This window comes from Eschrichtius robustus, chromosome 3 (assembly GCF_028021215.1).
Source record: "Eschrichtius robustus isolate mEscRob2 chromosome 3, mEscRob2.pri, whole genome shotgun sequence".
Classification (NCBI taxonomy): Eukaryota; Metazoa; Chordata; class Mammalia; order Artiodactyla; family Eschrichtiidae; genus Eschrichtius; species Eschrichtius robustus.
In genome coordinates, this window is record NC_090826.1 from 165,500,616 (window position 1) to 165,525,783 (window position 25,168).

General features: G+C 44.6%; 1 protein-coding gene and 1 pseudogene across 1 annotated transcript in view; both read left to right on the forward strand.

Annotated features, from left to right (window-relative positions):
• Nucleotides 1-6,951: 6,951 nt before the first annotated feature.
• On the forward strand, nucleotides 6,952-7,509 carry LOC137761596 (putative high mobility group protein B1-like 1; annotated as a pseudogene).
• A 2,059-nt stretch (nucleotides 7,510-9,568) lies between these two features.
• The window catches only part of PARP1 (poly(ADP-ribose) polymerase 1), a 42,089-nt gene continuing 26,489 nt past the window's right edge, over nucleotides 9,569-25,168 (forward strand). Inside the window, exons 1-4 of the mRNA XM_068541737.1 lie at nucleotides 9,569-9,868; nucleotides 14,310-14,475; nucleotides 22,137-22,252; nucleotides 23,564-23,778. Coding sequence (XP_068397838.1) covers nucleotides 9,749-9,868; nucleotides 14,310-14,475; nucleotides 22,137-22,252; nucleotides 23,564-23,778 — 617 coding nt within the window. The 5' untranslated portion in view covers nucleotides 9,569-9,748. The remainder of the gene's footprint in view (nucleotides 9,869-14,309; nucleotides 14,476-22,136; nucleotides 22,253-23,563; nucleotides 23,779-25,168) is intronic.

A 25,168-nucleotide genomic window follows, 5' to 3' on the forward strand; every position in this document is an offset into this window, starting at 1 on the left:
TTTACCTTCATTTTTTATTTCACTGATCACTGATTTCTGCTCTTGTTTATTTTACTCTGTCTTTATACTTACCTTGAGTTTATTCTATTGTTTTTTGTCACTTCCCTTTTTTTACCTATTTTTTTAAATTGAAGTACAGTTGATTTACAATATTATGTTAGTTTCAGGTGTACAGCAAAGCAATTCAGATATATATATTATTTTTTTTCAATTCTTTTCCATTATAGGATATTATAAGATATTGAATCTAGCACCCTGTACTATACAGTAAATCCTTGTTGTTTATTATTACTTTTAAAAATCTTTATTGGAGTATAGTTGATTTACAATGCTGTGTTAGTTTCTGCTGTACAGTAAGGTGAATCAGTTATACACATACATATATCCACTCTTTTAGATTCTTTTCCCATATAGGTCATTACAGAGTATTGAGTAGACTTCCCTGTGCTATACAGTAGGTCCTTATTAGTTACCTATTTTATATATAGTAGTGTGTATATGTCAATCCCAATCTCCCAATTTATCCCTCCCTCTCTTTCCTCCCTGGTAACATAAGTTTGTTTTCTACTTCTGTGACTCTATTTCTGTTTTGTAAATAAGTTCATTTGTATCATTTTTAGATTCCACATATAAGCGATATCATATATTTGTCTTTCTCTGTCTGACTTACTTTACTTAGTGTGGTAATCTCTAGATCCATCCATGTTGCTGCAAATGGCATTTTTTCATTCTTTTTTATGGCTGAGTAATATTCCACTGTTATATATACCCCATCTTCTTTATCCATTCATCTGTTGATGGACATTTATTATCACTTCTTAAATATGGACATTAGCTCACTCGTTTTGAGGCTTTCTTCTTTTCTAATATAAGTATTTAAGACTATAAATTGCCCTTAGAAGGTCAATCTTGCTGGATTCCACAACTCTGAAACAAAATGTTTTCACTATCATTCAGTTGTGAGCATTTTAATTTTTTATTTAGTCTTTTTTTAAAAGAATAACCATTTTTTAAAAAATCAAGGTAGGGACTTCCCTGGTGGCTCAGTGGTTAAGACTCTGGGCTCCCAATGCAGGGGGCCCAGGTTCAATCCCTGGTCCGGGAACTAGATCCCACATGCATGCCACAGCTAAGAGTTCCCATGCCACAACTAAGAAGCCATCTGCCACAACTAAGTCCCAACGAGACCTAATTAATTAATTAATTAATTTTAAAAATCAAAGTATAATTTACACACAATAAACTACACAGATCTTAAGTGTTCAGTTTGGTGAGTTTCAGCAGCTGTAAACCCCCAAGTTATTAAAACTCAAAACAAGATGCAAAACATTTCCATCACCCCAGAAAGATGCCACATGCCCCTTCCAGTCAATACCTGCCCACCCACTCCTGCTGCAATTACTGTTCTTATTTCTATCACCAGAATCATATAGTATTAATACTTTGTAGTTGGCTTCTTTTACTCAATATGATGTTTTTAATATTTGTCTTTATTGTTATCAGTAGTTTATTGCTTTTTACTGCTGAGACATAGTCCTTTGTAAGAATATAGTATAATTTGTTATCTATTAACCTATTGAAGGGCGTTGGGTGGTTTCTAGTGTTTGGCTACTGTAAATAAAGTTGATATGATTCTTTCAGTCTTTTTACGGCACATGTTTTCATTATTCTTGAGAATATAGGAATGGTATTCCTGGATCATGCCATAGATGTACATATATAATTTATAAGAAACCGTCAAAGAGTTCTCCAAAGTAGTTGTTCCCTTTATAATCCCACCAGCAATGTAGAGGAGCTCCACTTCCTCTACATCCTCACCAACACTTGGAATTGTCAGCCTTTTTAATAGTAGCTGTTCCGTTGGGTATGCAATAGTATCTCATTATGATTTTAATTTGCACTTCCTGCTGACTCATGCTCCTGAGCTCCTCACATGTGCTTATAAGACATCCACACATTTTCTTTTTTTTTAATTAATTAATTAAGTTATTTATTTATTTAGGCTGCATTGGGTCTTCGTTGCTGCGCTCAGGCTTCCTCTAGTTGCAGCGAGCAGGGGCTACTCTTTGTTGCGGTGCACGGGCTTCTCATTTCAGTGGCTTCTCCTGTTGCGCAGCACGGGCTCTAGGTGCGCGGGCTTCTGTAGTTGTGGCTCACTGGCTCTAGAGTGCAGGCTCAGTAGTTGTGGCGCACGGACTCAGTAGCTCCGCAGCATGTGGAATCTTCCCGGACCAGGGCTCGAACCTGTGTCCCCTGCATTGGCAGTCAGATTCTTAACCACTGTGCCACCAGGGAAGTCCCATCCATACATCTGCTTTCCTGAGATGTCTATTCAAGTCTTTTGCTCATCTGTATTAGGTTGCTTGCTTGTTTAATATTAACATATAGAAGCTTTTTATTGATATATAGTCTGATTTCAAATTCCTCGTCAGATACACCTGTTGCAAATATATTCTATAACTTGTTTCTTTGGCGTCTTAATAGTGTCATTTGAAAAGCACAAGTTTTAAATTTTGATGAAGTACAACTTATCAGTGTTTTCTTTTACGGAAGCTCTCTTGATCATATAGACTGATACTTTTAAAACATAACTCACGTTCTTTCTCTATGTCCTCACATCTTTGTCTGTGTTCAGACCCTCCCCAAACTCTACCTCAGATGTTTCTCCAAGTTGAAGCACACTAAATCATGGGTGGCTCCTTCAAATTGGTGCTTTTTTCACTAGCATGTGGGTTTTTAAGTATAGTAGTATTATCACAAGAGGGTTCCTTTGCCAGACCCAACAGGATGTGCAGTTTCCACTTCCACTGACACCTCAACTCTCTCTGTGTTCTTGCCTTCTTTTTTTGTGTGATCAAAATGTGGAAAGCCCTCTGAGGCCTTGCCTGTTTTCTCCCTATTTTGTCTCTTTTTCCTCATAAGGTCTGACTAACGTCTACGGTTTATGGTGAATGTGTTAATTTGCTAGTTAATCTTGATGTCCGTATCTTCTCCTATGAAAGAAAGCTTTCCCTCTGAAGTCTCTCTCTGATCAATACTACACCATTTTGCTGTTGGAAAATCTGATGGCAAATTGATTCTTGTTTCTTTGTGTGATCTTCTCTTTCTTTACAAAGGTTTTTACAATTTTCTCTTTATTTTTGGTATTCTTACACTTCTGTATGAGTCTATGGGTGGGTTTTTCCTTTTCTTTTCTCTCTGGAATTCTGTGGATCTTGCAACTGAATGTCTTTCATGTTTGTTGCCTTTTTTTTTTTTTAATTTTGAGGAATTACCTTCATTATGTCTTTTTTCCTTTCTTTAATTTTATTTTTTTTATTGAAGTAGAGTTGATTTACAATGATGTGCCAATCTCTGTTGTACAGCAAAGTGACTCAATTATACACATATAGACGTTCTTTTTTTTAAATATTCTTTTCCATCATGGTTTATCACAGGATATTGAATATAGTTCCCTGTGCTATACAGTAGGACCTTGTTGCATTATTTCTTGAAATATTTCCTTCTCTCCATTTCCATTCTTCTCTTTCTGGGATTCCTATTATTCAGATATTAGCATTTCTACTTCTGTCTTTAATTTGGTAGGTGGCAATGCCAATATCCAAAACAATGCATTCTGGAGAAGGATCAGGGTTGTGGAAAAACAGGAAGAGTTCACTGTCTTTATTTTAAAAGTCTTGTATTACTTGTTTAATTTAAAGCAACTCTATTTGCAATTAAAGTATTTATGGAAAATAAGAGAATAAACTTTTTCAAAAACAAACAAAAGCACAATATACATACAAAATCTGAAAAATATAGCAAAAACATAACTCAGGATAAAGTATATAGCCTTAAATACACATTGGAAAAAAGATAAAAATAAGTGACAACTCAGGGAGGGAAGGAGGTTTGATGATGAAGTAGAACTTTCATCTTTTGTTCTGTACATGTTTGTATTCTCTAAATCAACTCTGCCCAAAAGAAATATAATGCAAGACACGTATGCAATTTTTAATTTTCTACTAGCCACATTTTATTGTTTTATTGAAATATAGTTGATTTAAAACATTGTGTTAAGTTCTGCTGTACAGCAAAGTGATTCAGCTATACATATACTGTATACATTCTTTTTAAATTTCTTTTCCATTATGGTTTATCGCAGAACATTGACTATAGTTCCCTGTGACTACTAGCCACACTTTAGAAAAAGAAACATAAAATTAATTTTAATAATATATTTTATTTAACCCAATATTCCAAAATAGTATCAATTCAACATGTAATCAATATAAACAATTACTAATGAGATATTTTTTTCATACTAAGTCTCCAAAATCCAATGTGCATTTACACGTACAACACATCTCAATTCCAACGCACTGCATTTCAGGTGCTCGGTAGTCACATGCGGCTAGTGGCTGCTGTATTGAACACAGGTCTAAATATTTTACAATATAGATAAAATAAATATAAATAACATTGTCATCTCTCCAAACAAACCAACAAAAGTATGGTTCATCTATTTTATAAATTTGCCTGCAGCCATTGAAAGAAGTATCTCTGGGATATTAAAAAAAATGTAGAGTACGATACGTACATAATATGATCTCATGTGTGTGCGTGTGTGTGTGTGTGTGTGTGTGTGTGTGTATAGAGAAAGAATCTGGCAGGATATAGGAGGAACTGTAAACAGTGATGAGTGATGACCTCCGAAGTGTGGGAACAGGAACAGGGAGGGATTGATTAAAGGCTTTCACTCTTTATTCTATTTATGCCTGTATTAGTTAATTTGTTGTTTGTTTTTGTTGTTTAGTTTTATCAAAGGAAAACCACAATAAATCCCTTAAGCTCAGTCCCTCACACACACACACCCTTCCCCCACAAGACAACAATACGTGGCCTCAGGGGCTCCTCCGGCATCTCTGGAGGTCCTGAGAGGTGGTGAGCAGGTGGGGACACATTTCCTTGCTCCTACTCCGTTGCCCATCCCCACACACACCAGGAACTGGGGTTCCTTTGGAGCTGGCTAGACAACTAAGAGAAAATTGAGGGTGCTTGAAAAACAGGGATCTGATTAAATAAACATCTTCTGAGGGCTACTAAATGCCAGGCATCAAGCTGGCATAGAGAAAAAGAGTTGAGCAAAACAGAGTCTCTGCTAAGGAAGAGCTGAAACCTAGCGAGGGGCCAGCTCTGGCCACAGCTGGCTGCAGTACGAGGAAGGGCCTAAGACAACAGAGCTTTCAGCACAGAGAGGAGGATGGAGGAGACAGCAGCTTAACCTGTAAACTGAGAGGGAAAAGGCAGAGGTTCAGTTCTCTTCCTGGCTTGAATACCAGGTGACCTTAAGCACATCCATTCATCTCTCTGTGTCCTCGTTTTCTTACCTGAAAATGAAAGCATGTAACTTAAAAAGTGAACCCAGAGCACTGAGCACAGGATTGAGTCTGCCCTGAGAGGGGAGGGCAGCTGCCACGCTGCGAGGGAGCCCAGGCCACGTGGAGGTGTTTCAGCTGAGAGCCCCAGCTGACATCTCAGCCAAGAGCCAGCGGCAGCCACCAAAGGAAGCCTCTGAGAAGACTTCAGCCTCATCCCCCTCTGACTGCGACCACCTGAGACCCTGGGTGAGACCCACCTAGCTGAACCCAGCAAACCCCCGGAAACATGACAGGTAATGATCATAAATGACTTTTATTGTTTTTCACCTCTTAGTTTTGAGTGGTTGATTATGCAGCAATAGATAACTACAACAGGGAAGTAGCAAGAGGTCAGAGGACAGCAACAATTGAATACCCCATTTAAATGAGCAACCTCCATTCAGCTCCAGCCAATTGTTGCCACGTGAGAATGTAAGGGCCCAGTGATCCCACATTTCAACATTTTCAAGGAATATGTTGAAATCCAGGCTTTTATGAGAAATATCCAGGTTTTGAAATGTTGACAAATAGTTCAAAACAATTTTAAGCCTATTCAAGACAATGTCGTAGGCCGAATGCGGCCTTCAGGCCACCAGCTGTCTGGGTCTGGTTCGGCAAAGTGGAGTGACTATTGTCCGCCTAGCCCCTTCTTTCTCTGGGGACATCCCTCACCCCATCCACATGGCTTTAGGAAAGCCCCCATGTTCTTACATGACTGTACCTCTGGGTCCCTGTTCATTGGTCCAGGGGTGGGCATCTGACCCACAATGGTTTCATCAGAATTCTCAACCGGAATGTCTTATGCAAAACAGAGGAAAAAAGACCCTCCTCCTCGTGGTAGGAGCCATAAAAAAAGAGAGGTCAAGAGACATCGGTGGCCTTGATCTCTGCCGTATGTGGCAGAAGCCGGTCTCCTACGAGAAAGATGCTCTGGAGAAGCAGAGACAAGAAGCAGACAGAGTCCCAGAGGCATCTCAGTCCCTAGATCCCACCATCTCTGCTGTCCATCTGCATTTCGTCCTTCCCATGGTCTGGTTAATTCTTCCTTCTGTTCTGTAGATACCCCAGTATACCCCCTCCCCAAATCCCCCTTTTGGCCTATTTTTTTTCAAGCCGGGTTTCTGTCACATATAATCAGAAAGTTTTAATACAGGGATTCAACAGAGGGGTTTGAGCAGGGTAGAAGTCATGACCAAACTTGTTTTTAAAAAAGATAACTTTGGCAATGGACATGTTGAAAGAGGGTGAGAAGAATAATGCTGCGGGGCGAGGTGGTGAAGACAATGGCAGAGGGAGGGAGAGGAAAGAGTTAGGAGAGGCAGCAGACAAGGCTTAAATGCCCAAGGGATGAGCAAGTCTCCAGACCTGTCGGGTTCATGTTCTTATGTGAAAACGGGGATTAAAAATACCTAGAGACACTGCCAAGGCAAGTGAGAGCAAGGGGCGCCGAGCAGCTCTGTGCCTCCCTGAGGAAAAATAACTAAACAGGGGCAGAGGAGGTCCTAAAAAGCCTGAGGCCAAATGGCATCATAGGCACTCTGGGTAAACTTGCTGGGAGGAGCTCAGGAAAAACCATCCAGATGCTTCGGTCAACTTCTCAAGACGTTCTTTAAAGTGCTCGGAAAGGTGGAAAGCCTTGTCTGCCAAAGAGAAAGGAAATTGGAGAAATGTCAAGAGTGGACAAGGCCCCTTATAAAACAGAAATGAAAACTTTTATTCCTCCCAAAATGGAAACCAAAAGAAGTTCAGGGATTTCAACCACCCAAAAAGCCTCCTTTGGCCTCTTTCTCATCTTCTGAGTACCACCCCCAAACCACAGGAGATCCTGGTCTGTCTATTGGCAATGATGCAAAGAAACTGGGAGAGATGTGAGTGACAGTGCTGAGGATGGCAGGCAGCCTGAAAAGAAGGCTGTTCAGAGGAAGGAAAAGTACCGAAAGGATCTTGCTGCATCCTGAGCCAAAGGAAAGCTGATGTGGCAAAAAAAAAAAAAGGAGGCTGTCAAGGCTGATCCAGACAAGAATAAAAAGGTAGAGGAGAAAGAGAAAGAAGGAAAGATGAGGAAGAGGAAGATAAAGACAACAAAGTTGAAGATGATGATGATGAATGAAGTGGTTCTAGGGCAGCATTTTTTTTCTTGTCTATTAAGCATTTAACCTCCCTGGACACAATTCATTTTTTTTTCATTCTTTTTAAATTAAAAAAAAAAATTGAAATGTAAAGCTGGGTAAGATTTTCTTTTAAACTGCCCCTTTTTGGGGTGGGGGGTTATTGTTAACAAGAATTCCCAAATAATTTTTTATACAACCCTGTCCTGGTGATATTTTCCAAGGCCACTAACCTTACCTGGTATTGTATACGGGTTGTGACCCAGCATGGGAATTCAAAGCAGGTTCTTGTAGGTGCACAGGACAAATTAATTATATAGGGGCACTGTCATTTTTTCAGTTGTCTTTCATGCAGCTTATACGAAATAATTGTTCTGTTACTGAATTCTACTCTGTAATTAGGGGTCGGGGGAGTTGTAACGGTTTTGTGACAGCCTGAATGCTTCTAAGTAAATATAATAGTTTATTAGTTTTTTGAAAAAAGAAAACTATTTTACAACATTATAATGATAAGCAAACAAAATAATGTTTGGGAAGGCCCATTGTAAAACACGAAAATCTATATAAGTGTGAAGGAACCTTATTATTAAGCAGGTGGGCTGTGCAGAGGAAGTGCCAAATGTGGATTCATTCATTCATTCAACAAAATATTTTGAGTGCTTGGCACTGTTCCAGGCACTGAGAATATTACTACATGCAAAACTGATAAAAACCCCTGCCCTGGTGGAGCTTACATTTTGGTGAAAGAGACAGACAATAAACATATACATGTGTATGAAATATGCTTAGGAGTAATAAGTGCAAAGAAGAACACAAGCAGGGCAAGAAGTTGAAGATAGCATGCAGACGAAGCATCTTAGCTGGGATCATCACAGTGATGTGTGAGCAGAAGCTGAACGAAGAGAGGGAGTGAGCCCTGCACTCACTGGTAACGACTGTTCCAGGAAACGTAAATGCAGATCTCCGAATCTCCAAGGTGGGAGTGAATTTGTGGCGTTTGAGGAACAGGCAGGAAGCCGGTGTGGCTGGGGCAGCTGGAGCCCTCAGGAGAGGGTGGCCATGAAGACGGTGGCCATGAAGTCAGGGTAGCAGACAGGGCTCAGATTCAACCACAGGAAGAATTCTGGCTTTTATTCCAAGTGTGATGAGAAGCCTTTGAAAGGTTTTTTGTTTTGTTTTGTTTTTTATTTATTTATTTATTTTTGGCTGTGTTGGGTCTTCGTTTCTGTGCGAGGGCTTTCTCTAGTTGTGGCAAGTGGGGGCCACTCTTCATCGCGGTGCGCGGGCCTCTCATTATCGCGGCCTCTCTTGTTGCGGAGCACAGGCTCCAGACGCGCAGGCTCAGTAATTGTGGCTCACAGGCCCAGTTGCTCCGCGGCATGTGGGATCTTCCCAGACCAGGGCTCGAACCCGTGTCCCCTGCACTGGCAGGCAGACTCTCAACCACTGCGCCACCAGGGAAGCCCCACAGCAGGTCTCTTAACTACCGCAATTTAAGTAGTGATGAGCTTAATACTGAGTTCTCTCCAACAATCGTAAAGTGATACGAAAGCACCTGTGGTAACTATTGCTGACAAAGTCAGGTATTGCTAAGACTCCCGGAATCTGTATCCATGCATTAAAATTCATAATGAAGGCGATGCTAGATTTCAGTTAGTATTGGGTCCCAACGGTCTGCGGACTGCAGTTAGAACGTCCGCCGAGGGCCAGCCCAGGTTGACCTCTCTTTGGCAGATCAATCGCATTCCCGAGCCAGCCCAGCGCCTTCCAGACCTGTCCGCCCTCAGGGGAGAGAGGATACACGTATTAAAAAGGGATGAGGGTGGAATTAATTGTGAGAGCATGTAAGCCCTCCTGGGGGCAAATGGTTAAAGGGGTGGCGCTTCGTCCTTCAAAGAGCTACAGGCGCTGGATAAGCCCGGCTTCGGTTCGCAGCAGCCAGGGTTGAGCTCCCGAAGCCTCAGGCGCAGGGGAAACGCCGCCCCACTGCCGGCAGGGGGCGCGCGCGCCGGCGGCCCCGCCCCGTAAGCGCGGGCGCCGGGGCGTGCCCGCCGCCAGGCATCAGCAATCTATCCGGAGCGGCGGTTGGCCTACGCGGCGTGCTCGGAGGCGGCGGCGGATGCGTCTCTAGACGCTCGGGCGCCAGCGGCGAGCGGACCGGCGGGCGAGGCGGCGATAGCAGCAGCGGGTCTCCAGGTAGCGGCGTCGGGCTCCCGGAGCTGCAGCAGCTCGAGGAGGAGGATGGCGGAGTCATCGGACAAGCTCTACCGGGTCGAGTACGCCAAGAGCGGGCGCGCCTCTTGCAAGAAATGCAGCGAGAGCATCCCCAAGGACTCGCTCCGGATGGCCATCATGGTGCAGGTGCGGGCGGAGAGGCCGCTTTGTGCGAGACTGGGGCTTCCGCGCGTCCGGGGAGGGTGGGGGGAGGGCTGGTCGGGAGCTGCAGGCCGGGCCGGCCCCTCCGAGCCCGCGCGGGGCCTGCGGGCGCAGCTGCTTCCTCTCGTCCCGTGTATGGCCCGCCGGGTGGACCCTTCTGGAAGGTTTTGCTGATCTTGCAGCAAAAGCCCGGGAAATACGGTCAGGAGCTGGTGATGCCTTTTACTTTGTAAAAATAAGCAGCCGCTTCTGTCCTCATTTCTGGGTTTGCTTTATTGCCATTCGCCTTGGGAAGAAAACGTACGCGTGGTCTTTTGAAGCTAGTCTGGTTTTGACCTACCTTATTCTGGAAGATCTTTGTCCTACATTGATGGTGGCGACTGGCAAGTGAGGGTTTTCTTTTTTTTTTTTAATCTATTTTTGGTTATCATTTCAACACCCGCTCACTCTCATTTTTTTTTAATTATGCAAAACTATGCAAGTTGGTGTCATTTCAGTACAGTGCATTCACTTTTGGCTTAATTTATGGTTTAACATTTTCCTCAAACTTTCCAAGTTCACAGACACGTCCTCCTGATGCCTTTGCAGCTATCTGGTTTGAGTAAGAGTGGCTCCTGGGGTTCCTCAACTGGGCTTCTTGACAGAGTCGGGATTTCCCTCCGGTGGTCCCTGAGGCTTGCCAGATGGCGGGAGGGGTGTTGGAGTGAGGTAGTGTGTCTGGAGGTTCCTGCCTCCTGTCTGCCTGCCTGCCTAATCAGGGTTCCCACCTGCCCTGTCTTCCCCACCCCCAATAGAAAGCTTTTATCCAAGCTTAGTGCTCATGGTCAAGGTAACTTGATTTTCCTTTTCCCTCCGGGCGGTGAGGCAGTATGTGTTTTATGAATGACCAGATGGTACTGCTGGATTTGCAGCAGTTACTGGGTGGAGGGGAGTGGGTACCATAGTGTACTCAGGCTGTCTCATTTCGTACTATGGCAGGGACTGAGGTTGTCATCTTGGAATCAGCCTCAGCACCATCTAGCTCAGTACCTGGCACACAATACTTATTCGTTCAGTATACACTCGCTGAGCAGCTGCTAGGTTCTGGGCACTGTGTTAGGTACTAGGGGCACAAGGAGAGACTCCACCCCTGGGAGCTTCCAGTTTGGTTAAAGGGGTGATGACTGGTAAACATTGCTGTACAGGGGTGGGTGCCACCTGATGGAGCTGTGCCCTAGGCATGATGTGCCCAAGGTGGGAGCTCACCACAGAAGTGGCAGGAAGTTGAGGATGGAGAAGTGGGAAAGGCCTACCATTTGAGGCGCTATATCTCCCGCAGAGCATCTTTTCACCCTAATGTTTGGGCCGCCGATCGTATGAAGTTGCCATTATTGCCGGGGCTCTTAACCTGGAGTCTGTGGGATGGCAGATAGAACTCAAGAGGTCCATGAGTTTCAGTGAGAAAAAATATGCATCCCTATCTTCACTAGACTTAAGTTACAATTCATTACTTCCTACAATTATGAATGTAACCTGCAAAGCAAAGGCGCATTAGCAGTACCTGTGATTTTTGTCATCAGTAGTAGTTACTGTTATTTTCACATCACTTTACAGTTGTTGGGGATTTCTTAAAATAACCATTTACACACATCGCTACAAGATCACAGTAGTTACTAAAGTGGGTACTGTGTCTTGTTATTTAATGCTTTAAAGCTTGTAGATGACTGTATCCCAGTAAATGTTTTAAATGTTTTGATAATTATTTCAATATAGTTGATTTCCTTTGTGAGCCTATGTATTTTATCATGCATTTTAAAATGTTAGTCTGAGAAAGGGACATGCATAGCCTTCACCGGACAGCCAAGATGACCCTGTTCTATTGGGAAAGACAGACAGAAAACCTCAGTCCAGCCAGTGTGTGGAGACGAGGACACTGGTGAGGAATGAAGAGGTGGGTTGGCTCTCTCTATCGGAGTCCAGGCGGCAAGAAAGTCTAACATTCTGGATCCTCCCTCTGCGATAGTGAAGGAAATTATCATTAAAATTAAGTGTGGTTTTCTCTGTCATTGGGGATGGAGTTTTAACTTAGAATGTAACATTGGTCTTGTAGGCTGCGCTGGCGAAGGCCAGAAAGAAAGAAGCCATTCTTCCCCGCCTGCCCGCCCCACCCCGCCCCGCCCCACTTCCCTTGGATTTAAATACCTTCTTTTACATTTTGTATGGGAGGATTGTTCTCTGAGTATCAAATACCTGATACTTTAGCTGGCATGCCCTGGGGCAGCCTCGAGGGGATGAACTGGGCCTTCCAGCCTTTTGACTTGTTGGTGTTCTTGGGAGGGCCTGCAGCAAACTGCATGGTGACTTTCTTCGTTATAGTGGTCATTCCCTCCTTTTATGGCCCGTTTCTCTGGAAACAGACTGAGAGTGGCTGGGTGAGGACCCCGGTGTGTGGTAGGCGCTCATGTTTGCTGAGTGTACAGCCAAGGATTCTGCTGCTTGCTCGAGCCTGGTAGCTGCCGAGTGGAGCCAGTCGTCTTGTGCCCTTGGTCCAGTTCCCTTCCGGCTGTATCATTCTCAGTCCTGAGTTCTAAAGTAAAGCCTTGCCTTGGTTAAGGGGTCTTTCCTCTTTTGGGGGAGGACGGGAGCCCTAACAGTCCCCCACGCCTGTGCTGTGAGTACACCCTTGTGCAGGCCTCCTCTCTGGTGCCTGGCAGTGCGCCAGTGGTTGGGGGCATGGCACCCAGACCGAAGTTTAAGGGGCAAGTGTCAGGCCCCAGCAGAGCCAGGAAGAAATGTCACGGCCATGAGTTCCAGTGGGGGGCAAAGCCACTGAGCCACGTGCCCCCCTTTGCTCTTAGAGCAGGCTTAGACAGGGGTCCCAGGGCAGGAAGACCCAGGTCGAGGCCACCACAGATGTTGTAGCAAGACGTCCAGACGCTTAACGATGTGTCGGCTGCCTTGGTGAAAGTTTGAGAGCCAGGGCACAAGTCTACTCTCTGAAATGCCGTTTGTTGTCTGGTTGGGGGTGGGGAGAGCTGTCTTAGGTTTGGAGGGAGCGTCTTTTCCACGGCAGGAGTTCCTCCATCCCACCTTTCTTCCCTCTTCCCTCCAGACTTGGGGCACTCCACAGACACTGTTTGAGTGCCTGCCGGGAGCGGGCGTTGCCGGTTGCTAGCAAGACAGGCATCGTGCCTCTCTGGGAGCTTCTAACCCGACGCAGGACACAGACATTGATCAGATAATAACCCAAATGGATCTTGACTCTGGGGGGCCATGGGAAGGGGTGTTATGGGACCTGAGGAAGTGCCGTTCGCCCCAGGTAGGGCTGGGGCACATTCTGGGCCCAGCGAACGGCCGGTGCTGCTGTAAACCCAAGCTGCTTGATGCTGAAGAGTCCTTGTGCCCCAGCCTTATTAACCCTACACTTTATTTAATACCGTATATTAAATCCAGAGAGAGGCCGCTCACCTAGTAGGAGAGGGCCAGTTGGGAGATCTTGTCACTGCTTTTTCAGAGTACTTCCCCTGTCCGCACGACTCCATCCTGAAAGTTCTGCATGGTATTTATTTTTAATGCTGTTTTATGCCATCTGCTTGACATTTAGATTTATGTTCTATCAAAGCAGATGTTTGGGGCCTCTCTTGCTCCGGTCAGACCGTTTGTATATTTTTAAGTACCTCTTCCTGCCGAGCAGTGTAGTGGAGAGAACCAACCGTGGTCACTGTTTCAAGTTGAGGCTGAGTCACTTGCTGCCTGTCTGACCCCCACCCCCATGCAACTGTGAAATAAGGGCGCTGGCTCCCCAGAGGCAACTGCAGGGTGTCCCCTGGTGGCTGGTGAGGGGCAGGAGGGACCTCCCAGCTGCTGGGGGTGAGGTGACCCCCCCCCCCCGTCCCTCTCACTCTCCCTCGTAGAAGTTCTCCATCGCACGCACATCTGCATGGCTCGCTGCCGGCGTGACACTTCTCTGACACATTTGCTCGGCCTGGCGCCTGAGCTGGGCCTTGTTCCGCATTGTTCTAAGTGCACAGAGCCCTTTGGGCCTGGCGGCCGGGCCTGGAGGTGGGGCCTGTCCTCATGTAGGCGTGCAGGACGCAGGACTTGCGTCTCCTGTGCCCTCACTGAGCTCTGGGCTGAGCCTGTGACTGAAGCGTGGCTGCGACTTTGGTAACAGTACGCTGCACTCTTAGCCGAAACGCCGGTCAGTCCCGAGGGACATCCTGGTCCCTGTCCCCACGGCGGGCTCGGCAGCAGGCGCAGCAGCTTTCATAGCTGAGGGGTGGGTGCTGATTGCCCATCCGTTTGCAGCTTTTCCCCTGCGACGTCGGGGAGTGGAGAGGAGGCTACCCTTGGTTTACGGGTAAGCAAGCGGGGGCTAGGATGCCAGGTGCTGAGGGCCGGGCCTGAGGCTCACTGCTCTTTTCCTCCTCCGGTTCCGCCCCTCTAGTCGCCCATGTTCGATGGGAAGGTCCCGCACTGGTACCACTTCTCCTGCTTCTGGAAGGTCGGCCACTCCATACGGCACCCTGACGTCGAGGTGGATGGGTTCTCCGAGCTCCGCTGGGACGACCAGCAGAAGGTCAAGAAGACGGCCGAGGCTGGAGGAGTGACGGGTGCGTGCACACCGGGGAGGTTGGGGGGTCACCCCAACCCCGGAAGCTTCCTGGGTTGTCGGGGGGAGGGGGAGCTTTTCTGTGGGAGCAAAGGAAAGGTCCTTCAGCTTACCCCTCTGTTATTTCAGCAGCGCCTCAGTGACCCAGTGTTCTGTTTGGTGCAGGATATTATTTCTCCAGATGCTTGAAATGTAGCCTTTGAATTTGTTGCAGTTGTTGTCTTTAATAGACCTTGTTTTTATTTTTATTTTTTTTGTTTTTTTTTTTTTATAAACTTTTTTTTTTTTAATTTTTTTAATTTATTTATTTATGGCTATGTTGGGTCTTCGTTTCTGTGCGAGGGCTCTCTCTAGTTGTGGCAAGCGGGGGCCGCTCTTCATCGCGGTGCGCGGGCCTCTCATTATCGCGGCCTCTCTTGTTGCGGAGCACAGGCTCCAGACGCGCAAGCTCAGTAATTGTGGCTCATGGGCCCAGCCGCTCCGCGGCATGTGGGATCTTCCCAGACCAGGGCTCGAACCCGTGTCCCCTGCATTGGCAGGCAGATTCTCAACCACTGCGCCACCAGGGAAGCCCTAGACCTTGTTTTTAAAGTAGTTTTAGGTTCACATCAAAATTAAGCAGAAAGTACGGAGAGTTCCCATGTACCCACAGAGGCATGACCTCCGCCACCATCAACATCCCCCAGCAGATGGTCCACTTGTTACAGTCACTGAACCTGTACTGATACATCATCACCCAAAGTCCATAGTTTATATTAGTCATCACTCGTGGTGTTGTACGTCTCATATGGGTTTGGGCAAATGTATAATGACATATATCAATCATTATAACGTCGTACAGAGTATTTCCACTCTCTTATAAAATTCCTCTGTGTTCCACCTGTTAATCCTTCCCTCTCCCAACCACTGACATTTTTCCTATCTGCATAGTTTCATCTTTTCTAGAATGTCACATAGTTAGAATCAAACAGTATGCAACCTTTTCAAATTGGCTTATTTCATTTAGTAATAATGCATTTAAGGTTCCTGCATATCTTTTCACAGCTCAATAACTTACTTCTTTTGGGCACTGAATAATATTCCATTGTCTGGAGGTACCACAGTTTATCCATTCACCTATTTAAGGACACCGTGGGTGCTTCCAAGTTTTGGCAATTATGAATAAAACTGCTATAAACATCCATGTGCAGGGTTTTGGGTAGACTTAAGTTTTCAACTCATTTGGGTAAATACCAAGGCACACAATTGCTGGATTGTATGGTAAGAGTGTGTTTAGACTGCGAGCTGTCTTCTAAAGTGGCCAAACCGTTTACATTACCACCAGCAATGGATGAGAGTTCCTGTTACTCCACGTTCTTACCAGCATTTTTTACCAATGTTTTGGATTTTGGCAATCTAAAATGTTCGTAGTGATATCTCATTTTAATTTGCAGTTCCTTAGTACCATATGATGTTGAGCATCTTTTCACATGTCTATTTGCCATCTGTATATGTTCTTTGGTAAAGGGTCTGTTCAGATATTTTCCCAATTTTAGTCAGGTTCGTTTTACTGAGTTCCTCATATAGTTTGGACAACAGTCCTTGATCAGATGTGTCTTTTGCAAGTATTTTCTCCCGGTCTGTGGCTTGTCTTTTTTATTCTCTTGGCACTGTCTTTCACAGAGTAGACATTTTTGATTTTTTTTTTTTTTGACATTTTTGATTTTAATAAAGTCTAGCTTCTCAATTATTTCTTTAATGTACTAGGTCTGGTATTGTGTCTAAAAAGTCATCACCATACCCAAGGTAATCTAGATTTTCTCCTGTGTTATCTTCTAGGAGTTTTATAGTTTTGTGTTTTATCAATACATTTAAGTCTGTGATCCATTTTGAGTTTATATTTGCGACAGGTTTAATCTGTTGTCTAGATTAAATTTTTTTTTTTTGCACGCGGATGCCCAGTTGTCCCCGCACCACTTGTTGAAAAGGCTGTTCTCCACTGTGTTGCCTTTGCTCCTCATACATCAGTTGATTGTATCTGTGTGGGTGTACTCCTGGGCTGTATTCTGGCATATTTGTCAATTTGTGTATTTCACCAGTACCACACTGTCTTGATTATATAGCTTTATAGCAAGTCTTGCAGTCAGGCAGTGTCAGTCCCCTGACTTTGTTCCTCTTCAATATTGTATTGGCTATTCTGGGTCCTCTGCCTCTCCATATAGGCCTTGGTCAGTTTGTCAGCATCCGCAAACTTGCTGAGATGCCTTTAAATTTTAAACAGTTTTTTTTTTTTTTTTGTCCCCATTTGAAGGAGATCTCCTGAGACTGCATTCTCATTTCTCTGCCTTGCTGTGAACTGACCCAGTTTAACCTGTTGTTGTGACTCCAGGCTGTTGATGAGAACAAAAAGTTAAATCGTCCCAGATCCTGTAATTCAGAAAGAACTATCATTAATGTTGCAGGTGTCTTATTAGAAAATTATTTTCTATTCAAATATTGATGCGTGTGTGTTTGTGTGTTCTCATTCCTGCAGAAGTGGGATTCTACCTTAAGTATTAACTTTTTTTAATGTTCAGTCACCTTTTCTTGTGATAAAGTATACATAACACAATATTTACCATCTTAACCATTTTTAAGTGTACGTTTCAGTGGTATTAAGTGCATTCACGTTGTTATGCAGTCATCACCACCATTCATCTCCAAAACTTTGCCATCTTCCCAAACTAATACTCCATACCCATTAAACAGTAATTCCTCATTTACCTCCCCCCAGTCTCTGACAACCACTCTTATTTCTGTCTCTGTGAATTTGACTACTTCTAATTACTAAGTACCTCATATGGGTGGAATCATACAGTATTTGTCCTTTTGTGTTTGGCTTATACTATATTTGTCCGTTTGTGTCTGACTTATTTCACTCCACATAATGTCTTCAGGGTTCATTCATGTGGTGTGTGTCAGAATTTCCTTCCTTTTTAAGGCTGAATAATATTGTGTTACATGGCCATACCAGATTTTGTTTATCCATTCATTCGTTGATGGACACGTGTGTTGTTTCTGCCTTTTGGTGATAGGCGAACATTGGTATACAAATATCTGTTCCAGACCCTGCCTTCTGTCCTCCTGTGTATATACCCAGAAGTGGAATTGCTGGATCGTATGGTTATTCTATATTCAATTTTTTGTGTAAACTGCAGTACTATTTGCCACAGCAGCTGCGGGATTATACATCCCCACCAGTAATACATGGGGTTCTGATTTCTCCACATCCGTATCAACACTTTTATTTCCTGGATTTTGGCGGGTGGGGGCGGGGGGTTGGTTTTTCAGGATTTTTTTTTTTTTTAGTAATACTCTTCCTAATGATTTGAAGTGGTATTTCACTGCGATCTTGATTTGTATTTCCCTGTACCTACCTATTGCATTTTACAACTTAATATTTACTCTTCATGTTAAAAGTTACAGATTTCCATCGTTATTGTTAAAGGTACGTAGTATTCATTTCTTGAGGTCTTGCTAAATTTTGTGCATCATTCAAGTATCTGACATATATTAATTTCATTGAATCCTTGCCCCAGCCCTTTACCAGTTTTTCCAGTTGAGGAGCTGAGACACCTAGAGGTTAGGTAAGTGGCCCAAGGTTACGCTGGTGGTAAATGCTCGAGCTGAGATTCAAGTCCAGACTCTCTTGCTTTTGAAACCAGACTTTAAACCATTTGGCTCTATTACACATAGAGCTGCCGCAGATTTCTGGTATATCCTGGGCACCTGTCCATTTTTTTCTTTAATTCCAAAAGGGGGAAATACTGCTGAAAGAGATGAAGTATTTGAAGGCCTTCTGTGTGTGTGCCAACTTGCCTTTCAGAAAGGTTGTATCAGTTCCACTTGTACCAACAATATGAGATGTACCCATTTCTCCACTTCCACACCATCCCTAAGTATTCTCATTCCTTTTCATTTTGCTCCTAGTGACATGGAACATTTTGTCATGTGTTGATCAGTCATTTGTGTTACTTTAATAGTTGTGTGTGTCTTTTCCTCATTTTTCTCTTAGGGTATTTTTCTTTTCCTTAGTGAAGTACAAAAGATACTAATTCTTGGTCTCATGTTTTGCAAATATTTTTCCTGGTTTGACATTTTTCTTTTAGATAGGTTTATTTTCTGTTTCATCGTATTGAAGCTTCATCTTTGACTAAATGTTCTTGTTGTCATGTCTGTTTTCTCACTTAAAGTATCTGTTTTTGGTATTTTGAATAAAGTATCGGTTTTTGGTATTTCGAAATCTTTCATCCGGAATTTTAAAAATAACGTACATACAGTTATATGCACAGACTTTACGTGTACAGTTCAGTGAGTTTTGACAAATGCATACACACATCTAATATTCACCCCATCAAATTTCTGTACCCGCCACCCCCAGCAAGGTCCCTTATGCCCTTCCGAGTCATCCTCCCCCTCAGCAAGGTAACCACTGTTCTGATTTCTATCCCTTTGGATTAATTTTGTGTGATTTAGAGTTTCAGGGAAAAAGGAATAGTGTCTTTTTCTCTCGTAAGCTGCTTTCGCTCAGCATAATGTCTGTGAGACTTACCCAGGTTGTCTCATGTGTTATCAGTTCTTTTTTTATTACTGAGGAGTAGTCTTTTAGTATATCACACTTGGTTTATCCATTCTCCTGTTGGTAACTTTTAAGTTGTTGACAGATTAGGGCCATTACAAATACAGCTGCTACGAACACTGGTGTACAAGCTCTGTACGTACACGTGCTCTCATTTCTCTTGGGTATATACCTAGGAATGGAGTGGTAGATCATACGTTAGATGTACGTTCAGCCTTTTAAAGAAAGTGCCAAACAGTTTTCCAAAGCGGTCGTACCATTTTACGTTGCCACCAGCACTGTTTGAGAGTTCCTCCACATCCTCATCAGCACTTGGTGTGGTCACTCTTTTTGATACTAGCCATTCCAATAAGTGTGTAGTGATATCATGGTTTTAATTTGCATGTCTTTATTATTGAGTTGTAAGAGTTCTTAGAATATTCTAGGTGCGTGTCCTCTATTAGATATAAATAATGCAAATACCTTCTCCCAGTCAGAGGTTTGTCTTTTCATTTATTTACTGACTTTTTTTTTTAAATTTATTTATTTTTGGCTGCATTGGGTCTTCGTTGCTGCGCGCGGGCTTTCTCTAGTTGCGGCCAGCGGGGGCTACTCTTCATTGCGGTGCGCAGGCTTCTCATTGCAGTGGCTTCTCTTGTTGCGGAGCAGGGGCTCTAGGCACGTGGTCTTCAGTAGTTGTGGCTCGCAGGCTCAGTAGTTGAGGCTCTCGGGCTCTAGAGCGCAGGCTCAGTAGTTGTTGGCGCATGGGCTTAGTTGCTCCACGGCATGTGGGATCTTTGCAGACCAGGGCTCAAACCCGTGTCCCCTGCATTGGCAGGCGGATTCTTAACCACTGCGCCACCAGGGAAGCCCTACTGACATTTTCTGAAGAGCAATAGTTTTTCGTTTTGATGAAGTCCAATTTGTTGTTTTTTTGTGGGTTTTTTTCTCCTTTTTTGGGTAGTACTTTCTGTCTCCTAAGAAATCTTTGCCTACTCTTTAAGGTCATTGAAGGATATACTCCAGAACTACTGGGAGTTTTGTAGTTTTAGCTTATCTTAAATTATTTAATTTTATTTATCTTAAATTAACTTTTGTGTTAGGTGTGAGGCACACGTTTTTTGTTTTTTTCCCCATGTGGCTGTTATTTTGTTCCAGCACCATTTGCTGAAAAGACTTTGGCTTCCTTATCAAAATCAGTTGATGATAGGTCTGTATCTGGTCTCTATTTGGTTCCATTGATTTATACTACTCCACTGTCTTAATGATTGTAACCTTAGAGTAAGTCATGAAGTCTTATAGTGTAATTCCTCTAAATTTGTTTTTTGTTTTTTGTTTTTTTAATTTTATTTATTTATTTTATTTATGGCTGTGTTGGGTCTTCGTTTCTGTGCGAGGGCTTTCTCTAGTTGTGGCAAGCGGGGACCACTCTTCATCGAGGTGCGCGGGCCTCTCACTATCGCGGCCTCTCTTGTTGCGGAGCACAGGCTCCAGACGCACAGGCTCAGTAATTGTGGCTCACGGGCCAAGTTGCTCCACGGCATGTGGAATCTTCCCAGACCAGGGCTCGAACTCGTGTCCCCTGCATTGGCAGGCAGATTCTCAACCACTGTGCCACCAGGGAAGCCCCCTAAATTTGTTTTTTTTCCAATGGTATTTTGACCTTTCTAGGTCCTTTGTCATCGCCTTACAAATTTTTTGGTAAACTTGTCAATTTCTCCCTCAGAAAAGCTTGCTAGGATTTTGATTGGCATTGCATCAAATCTGTAGATCAAATTGGGGATTATTGACATCTTAGTAAATAGAGTCTTTCGGTCCATAAACATGATACTCAGTTCTTCTTTAATTTCAGCAAAATCTTGTAGATTCAGTGTAGAGAGAGATCTTGTATGTCTTATTGTCTTAGTAAATTTATCTAAGTATTCTGTGTATTTTAATGCTGTTTAAATAGTAGTGTGCTTTTCTTTAGTGTGGTTAAAAATTTCTTTTTCCAGTATGTTTATTGCTAATATATAGAAATGTTTTATATTGACCTTGTGCTCTGCAAATTTGCTAAATTCACTTAATAGTGCTAGTAGCTTTTTTGTAGATTCTTAAGACTAATCCCAGGTACAATCATGTCATCTACAAATAGAGATGGCTTTACTTGTTCTTTTCTACACTTACGCGTTTTGTTTCTTTTTCTTGCCTACTGCACGTATTAGAGCCTCTAGTACGGTGTTGTCTGTGGTAAGAGAAGACAGCCTTGCTTTATTCCTGATCTTAGGAGAGAAACATTCAGTCTTGGAGTTTATTTTTATATAAGAAAAGAATCTAGTTTTTGTCCCAAATGGTTGGCCATTTTACCCCAAGATTCTTTATTGAATGATTCAGTCTTTCCCCGCTAATTAGGAATGCCACCTTACCACATATTTAATTTTTTTTTTCTCTTGATTATGGAGGTTTTTTTGGTTTTTTGTTGTTTTTTGTCAGCTCTCTTTTTTTTTTTTATTGACGTATAGCTGATGTACAATAGTGTATAAATTACAGGTGTACAATAGAGTGACTCATGTAATATATTACATTTATATTTATAAAATATTGGTTATATTCCCCGTGTTGTACAATATATCCTTGTAGCTCCACATATTTAATTCTTACATATACTTTTATCTGTTCCTATATCAAGATAGTCCCTTTAACTCAACACTCAACTTTGATAATGAAAGTGTAATGGAAATTAGAAGGCAGTGTTGGAATTTAGTATGGTACAAGGTTTTCATAGTAAGCACTTAAGTTCTTTCCAAAGTGAAGAAGGGGGCTACAGAGGAAATAGAGATTGGGGGACAGTGAGACCACCACCAGCTAACATTGTGCTGTTTCCAGGAGGCTGTCTGAGAAATTTTTTTATTTTATTGCCAGAAAAGAAGCTCTGTTAACCAACCACAGTGGTTAGAAACAAGTGTAGATGAGCTGGACCAGCTGTGGTCACCCAGAACACAAGGTGTCCTGGTAGAGGAATCCCAAGAGGTAGAGGAGGAGGACAGGGGCTCCTTGGAGCTGCGTGGAGGCTGCTGAAATGAGCGTGGCTGTGTTTCATGCTTCAGGCAAAGGCCAAGGTGGAGTTGGCAGCAAGACGGAGAAGACACTGGGTGACTTTGCGGCAGAGTACGCCAAGTCCAACAGAAGCACGTGCAAGGGCTGCATGGAGAAGATCGAAAAGGTGAGAGCTTTGGACTTCACCTGTCTGACTTTCTGGATTTCTTGTGTTGGATGTCATTGGATATCTCAAAAGAAAAGAAAAAATAGGGGCTTTAGGTGCTGGCTCAATACTAGTGGTTAAAAAATAAAGTGAAGATCTTAGTAGAGACAGGAGATGACAGTGACTTTTCTTCCAGGCAGGTCTGGCCCTGATTATTCATGGTCCAGTCCATGTACGTCTCTGCACCTGCTTTTAGGAGACCTGGGAGAGTTTGAAAAACATTTACACAGGGGCTCTCTCCTGGGCTCTGCAGTGGCTGGGGGAAAGCTGTGTTTTATGGTAGGATTAAGTTTAAGGAGTGTGTTTGTTCCCTGGTATGAGCCTCCAGGTTTCTTCCCCTTAATCAGGAACTTCATTAACCACCCTTCCCTACCAACTCTGATCCCTGAAGAATGACAGCTGGTCTGGCAGAATGACGGCTATCTGAGTAGCAGGGACACAGGTGGAGGGGTCGGCCTGTGCCCTTTAGCCTCATTACCCACGATGCTCTGATCTTAGGTAAACATGCTGGTTGATTAATTCAAGGCATCGATTAAAGGTTTCTACCTCCTTGGTATTATACAGGAAATTGAGGTGAGTCAGTGGGTGTTTAGAAAGGAAAAACGTGAAATTGCTAGATCTTTTCCAGCTACCTTCAACCACAAGAATTTGAGGCAAAAGTTAAGGTTCCAAAGGGAATGCCTGAGGCTGCGTGCTGCTGAGTGTTGCTTGGCCTGAAGTGGAGTAATGTCAGTGCTCCTTGTTCCGAGGTTTCCAGTCTGGGCTCACAGGCGTGAAACTCACTCGGAATGTCAGGCCTGGGAATTGTAAACCTGGGGAGGATGGCAGGACTAGATTCTAGCTTATAGATAGTTTATTACTGCATTTTAGGGGGTCCTCATATGTGTAAAGAGACTGAAGAGTCTGGGTGGGGGGATTGCAGAAAGTCCCTGCTAGAATTGGGGCCTGCACTGGCTCCTTCTGAGCCTGCAATATAGCAACCCAGGCGTTGTTCTTAGGTCTGCACCAGGTCAGCAGAACGTCCTCAGGGTAATGCTGTTACTTCCTCACTTGCACAGGCAGCTAGGTAGGTGGGTAGCTGGTTGGACTTAACCCCTTCTTAAATGGGGTGCTGAGGCTTGAGGGTAACACAATCCTTGGTGGCATAAAAGAGCCAAAACCTCCCAGCACCCCTCCCATTGCCTTCGGTGTGGACCTGGTCACCCCTGGCCCCCCGATGTTTGACCGTCCTTCCTTGTCTGTCTTCGGTAACACATGTGGATTCTCCTACAGGGCCAGGTGCGCCTGTCCAAGAAGATGCTGGACCCTGAGAAGCCCCAGCTAGGCATGATCGACCGCTGGTACCACCCGAACTGCTTTGTTCAGAACAGGGAGGAGCTGGGCTTCCGGCCTGAGTACAGCGCGAGCCAGCTCAAGGGCTTCAGCCTCCTCACCGCAGAGGACAAAGAAGCCCTGAAGAAGCAGCTCCCGGGCATCAAGAGTGAAGGGTGGGTGCAGGGGCTGGCAGGGTGGAGGCTTCACACAGGCCCAGAGTCCATATCGCTCCTGTGTTCCCCTTGCTGCCCGTCAGAAAGCTGGGGGGCAGCAGAGCTCCGCCCCTTCCCCAGCTGAGGCGGCGGGGGACAGAGCAGGGAAGGACTGGGGAGCCTGCAGTGCGGGTTCCTGCCGCTCCTGGTGGTCTGTTCCCTGTCCCGCATCTGACCTGCATGGACAGGCAGAGAGCACATCCCACTTCCCCCTGCTCCGTCTGAGCGTTCCCCTAAGCGGGAGTCCACCACCACCTTTCCTCTGACCCCTGCATGACCCACTTTCACATCCCCCTCATGTCCTTGTGTGTGGATGTGTCCCTGTGTGTCTGGGTCTCTCTTGAGAACGGCGCTGGGAGAATCTTGACTATTTTTAAATAGGGGGGTGGTGGGCAGTCGATAAGTTATCTGGTTGAGAGTTCAGAATGGTATGGGTTTCATACGGTGCTAACATTTAGGTCTATGTTGATCCTGTGGACACTTCCTTCCTGTGTTCCCTCTGCTGGTCCCTCGGCCGCAGTCTAGTTGCTTGGTGACGAGCCCACTGAGGGGGGTGTGGCAGGGCTGTGGTGTACACTGTGCTCCTTGGACAGTGTAGGGTCGGGGTGACCCCACCTCCCCATCATCAAGCGGCCTTCGCGCAGTTTTCCAGTTCAAAACGCACAAGTTTATTGCACCGCACACGTGGCTCTGGAATGTGAAAGAAAACTGGAAAGTCGGACCCACAGATTTAAAAAGCCTCAGGGTGCTTTGACATGGGGTGTAGGTGTAGGAGTGAACAAGCTCACATGCTGTAACAACCAGAATTGGTTGAGCACTTTTGGTGTGCCGGGCACTATGCTAAGCCTTTTACAGAGGATATTTCATTTAACCATCACCACGATCCTACAGAGTAGATGGTATTCTTTTCCCTGTTTTTACGGATGAGGAAAAATGCAAGGGTTTGATCCCAGGCCTGTGTGATGGCTGAAAGTGAGTATTAACCACCGTGGCTGACCTGCCCTGTTTCTAGGGCCTACTGATGACCCTCAGTGCCCTCTCTTAGGTCAGGAGTGATGCTGCTGAACTTGGTCGGCAGCGTTTGCTGACCCGGCTGAGGCAGACTGGTTGGCAGCGCCTAGACCACCGCTTCTTGTTGGGCTTTAAGTGGCAGCACAGCCTCCCCGGTCTGAGAGCAGCCTCTTGGCCTCAGGAGCAGCCCTGTGTCTTAGATTGAAAGGCTCAGCGCCTGGCACTGGTGCTTTGTCTTTCTGCTTTCCCTGCCCTCAGCTGTGGTCTTACCTCTGGCATAGTCCCTGCCAGAACCTTCCAGGCCATCTCATCTGTGCTGCGCCGGGTTGTTCCAAGGCCC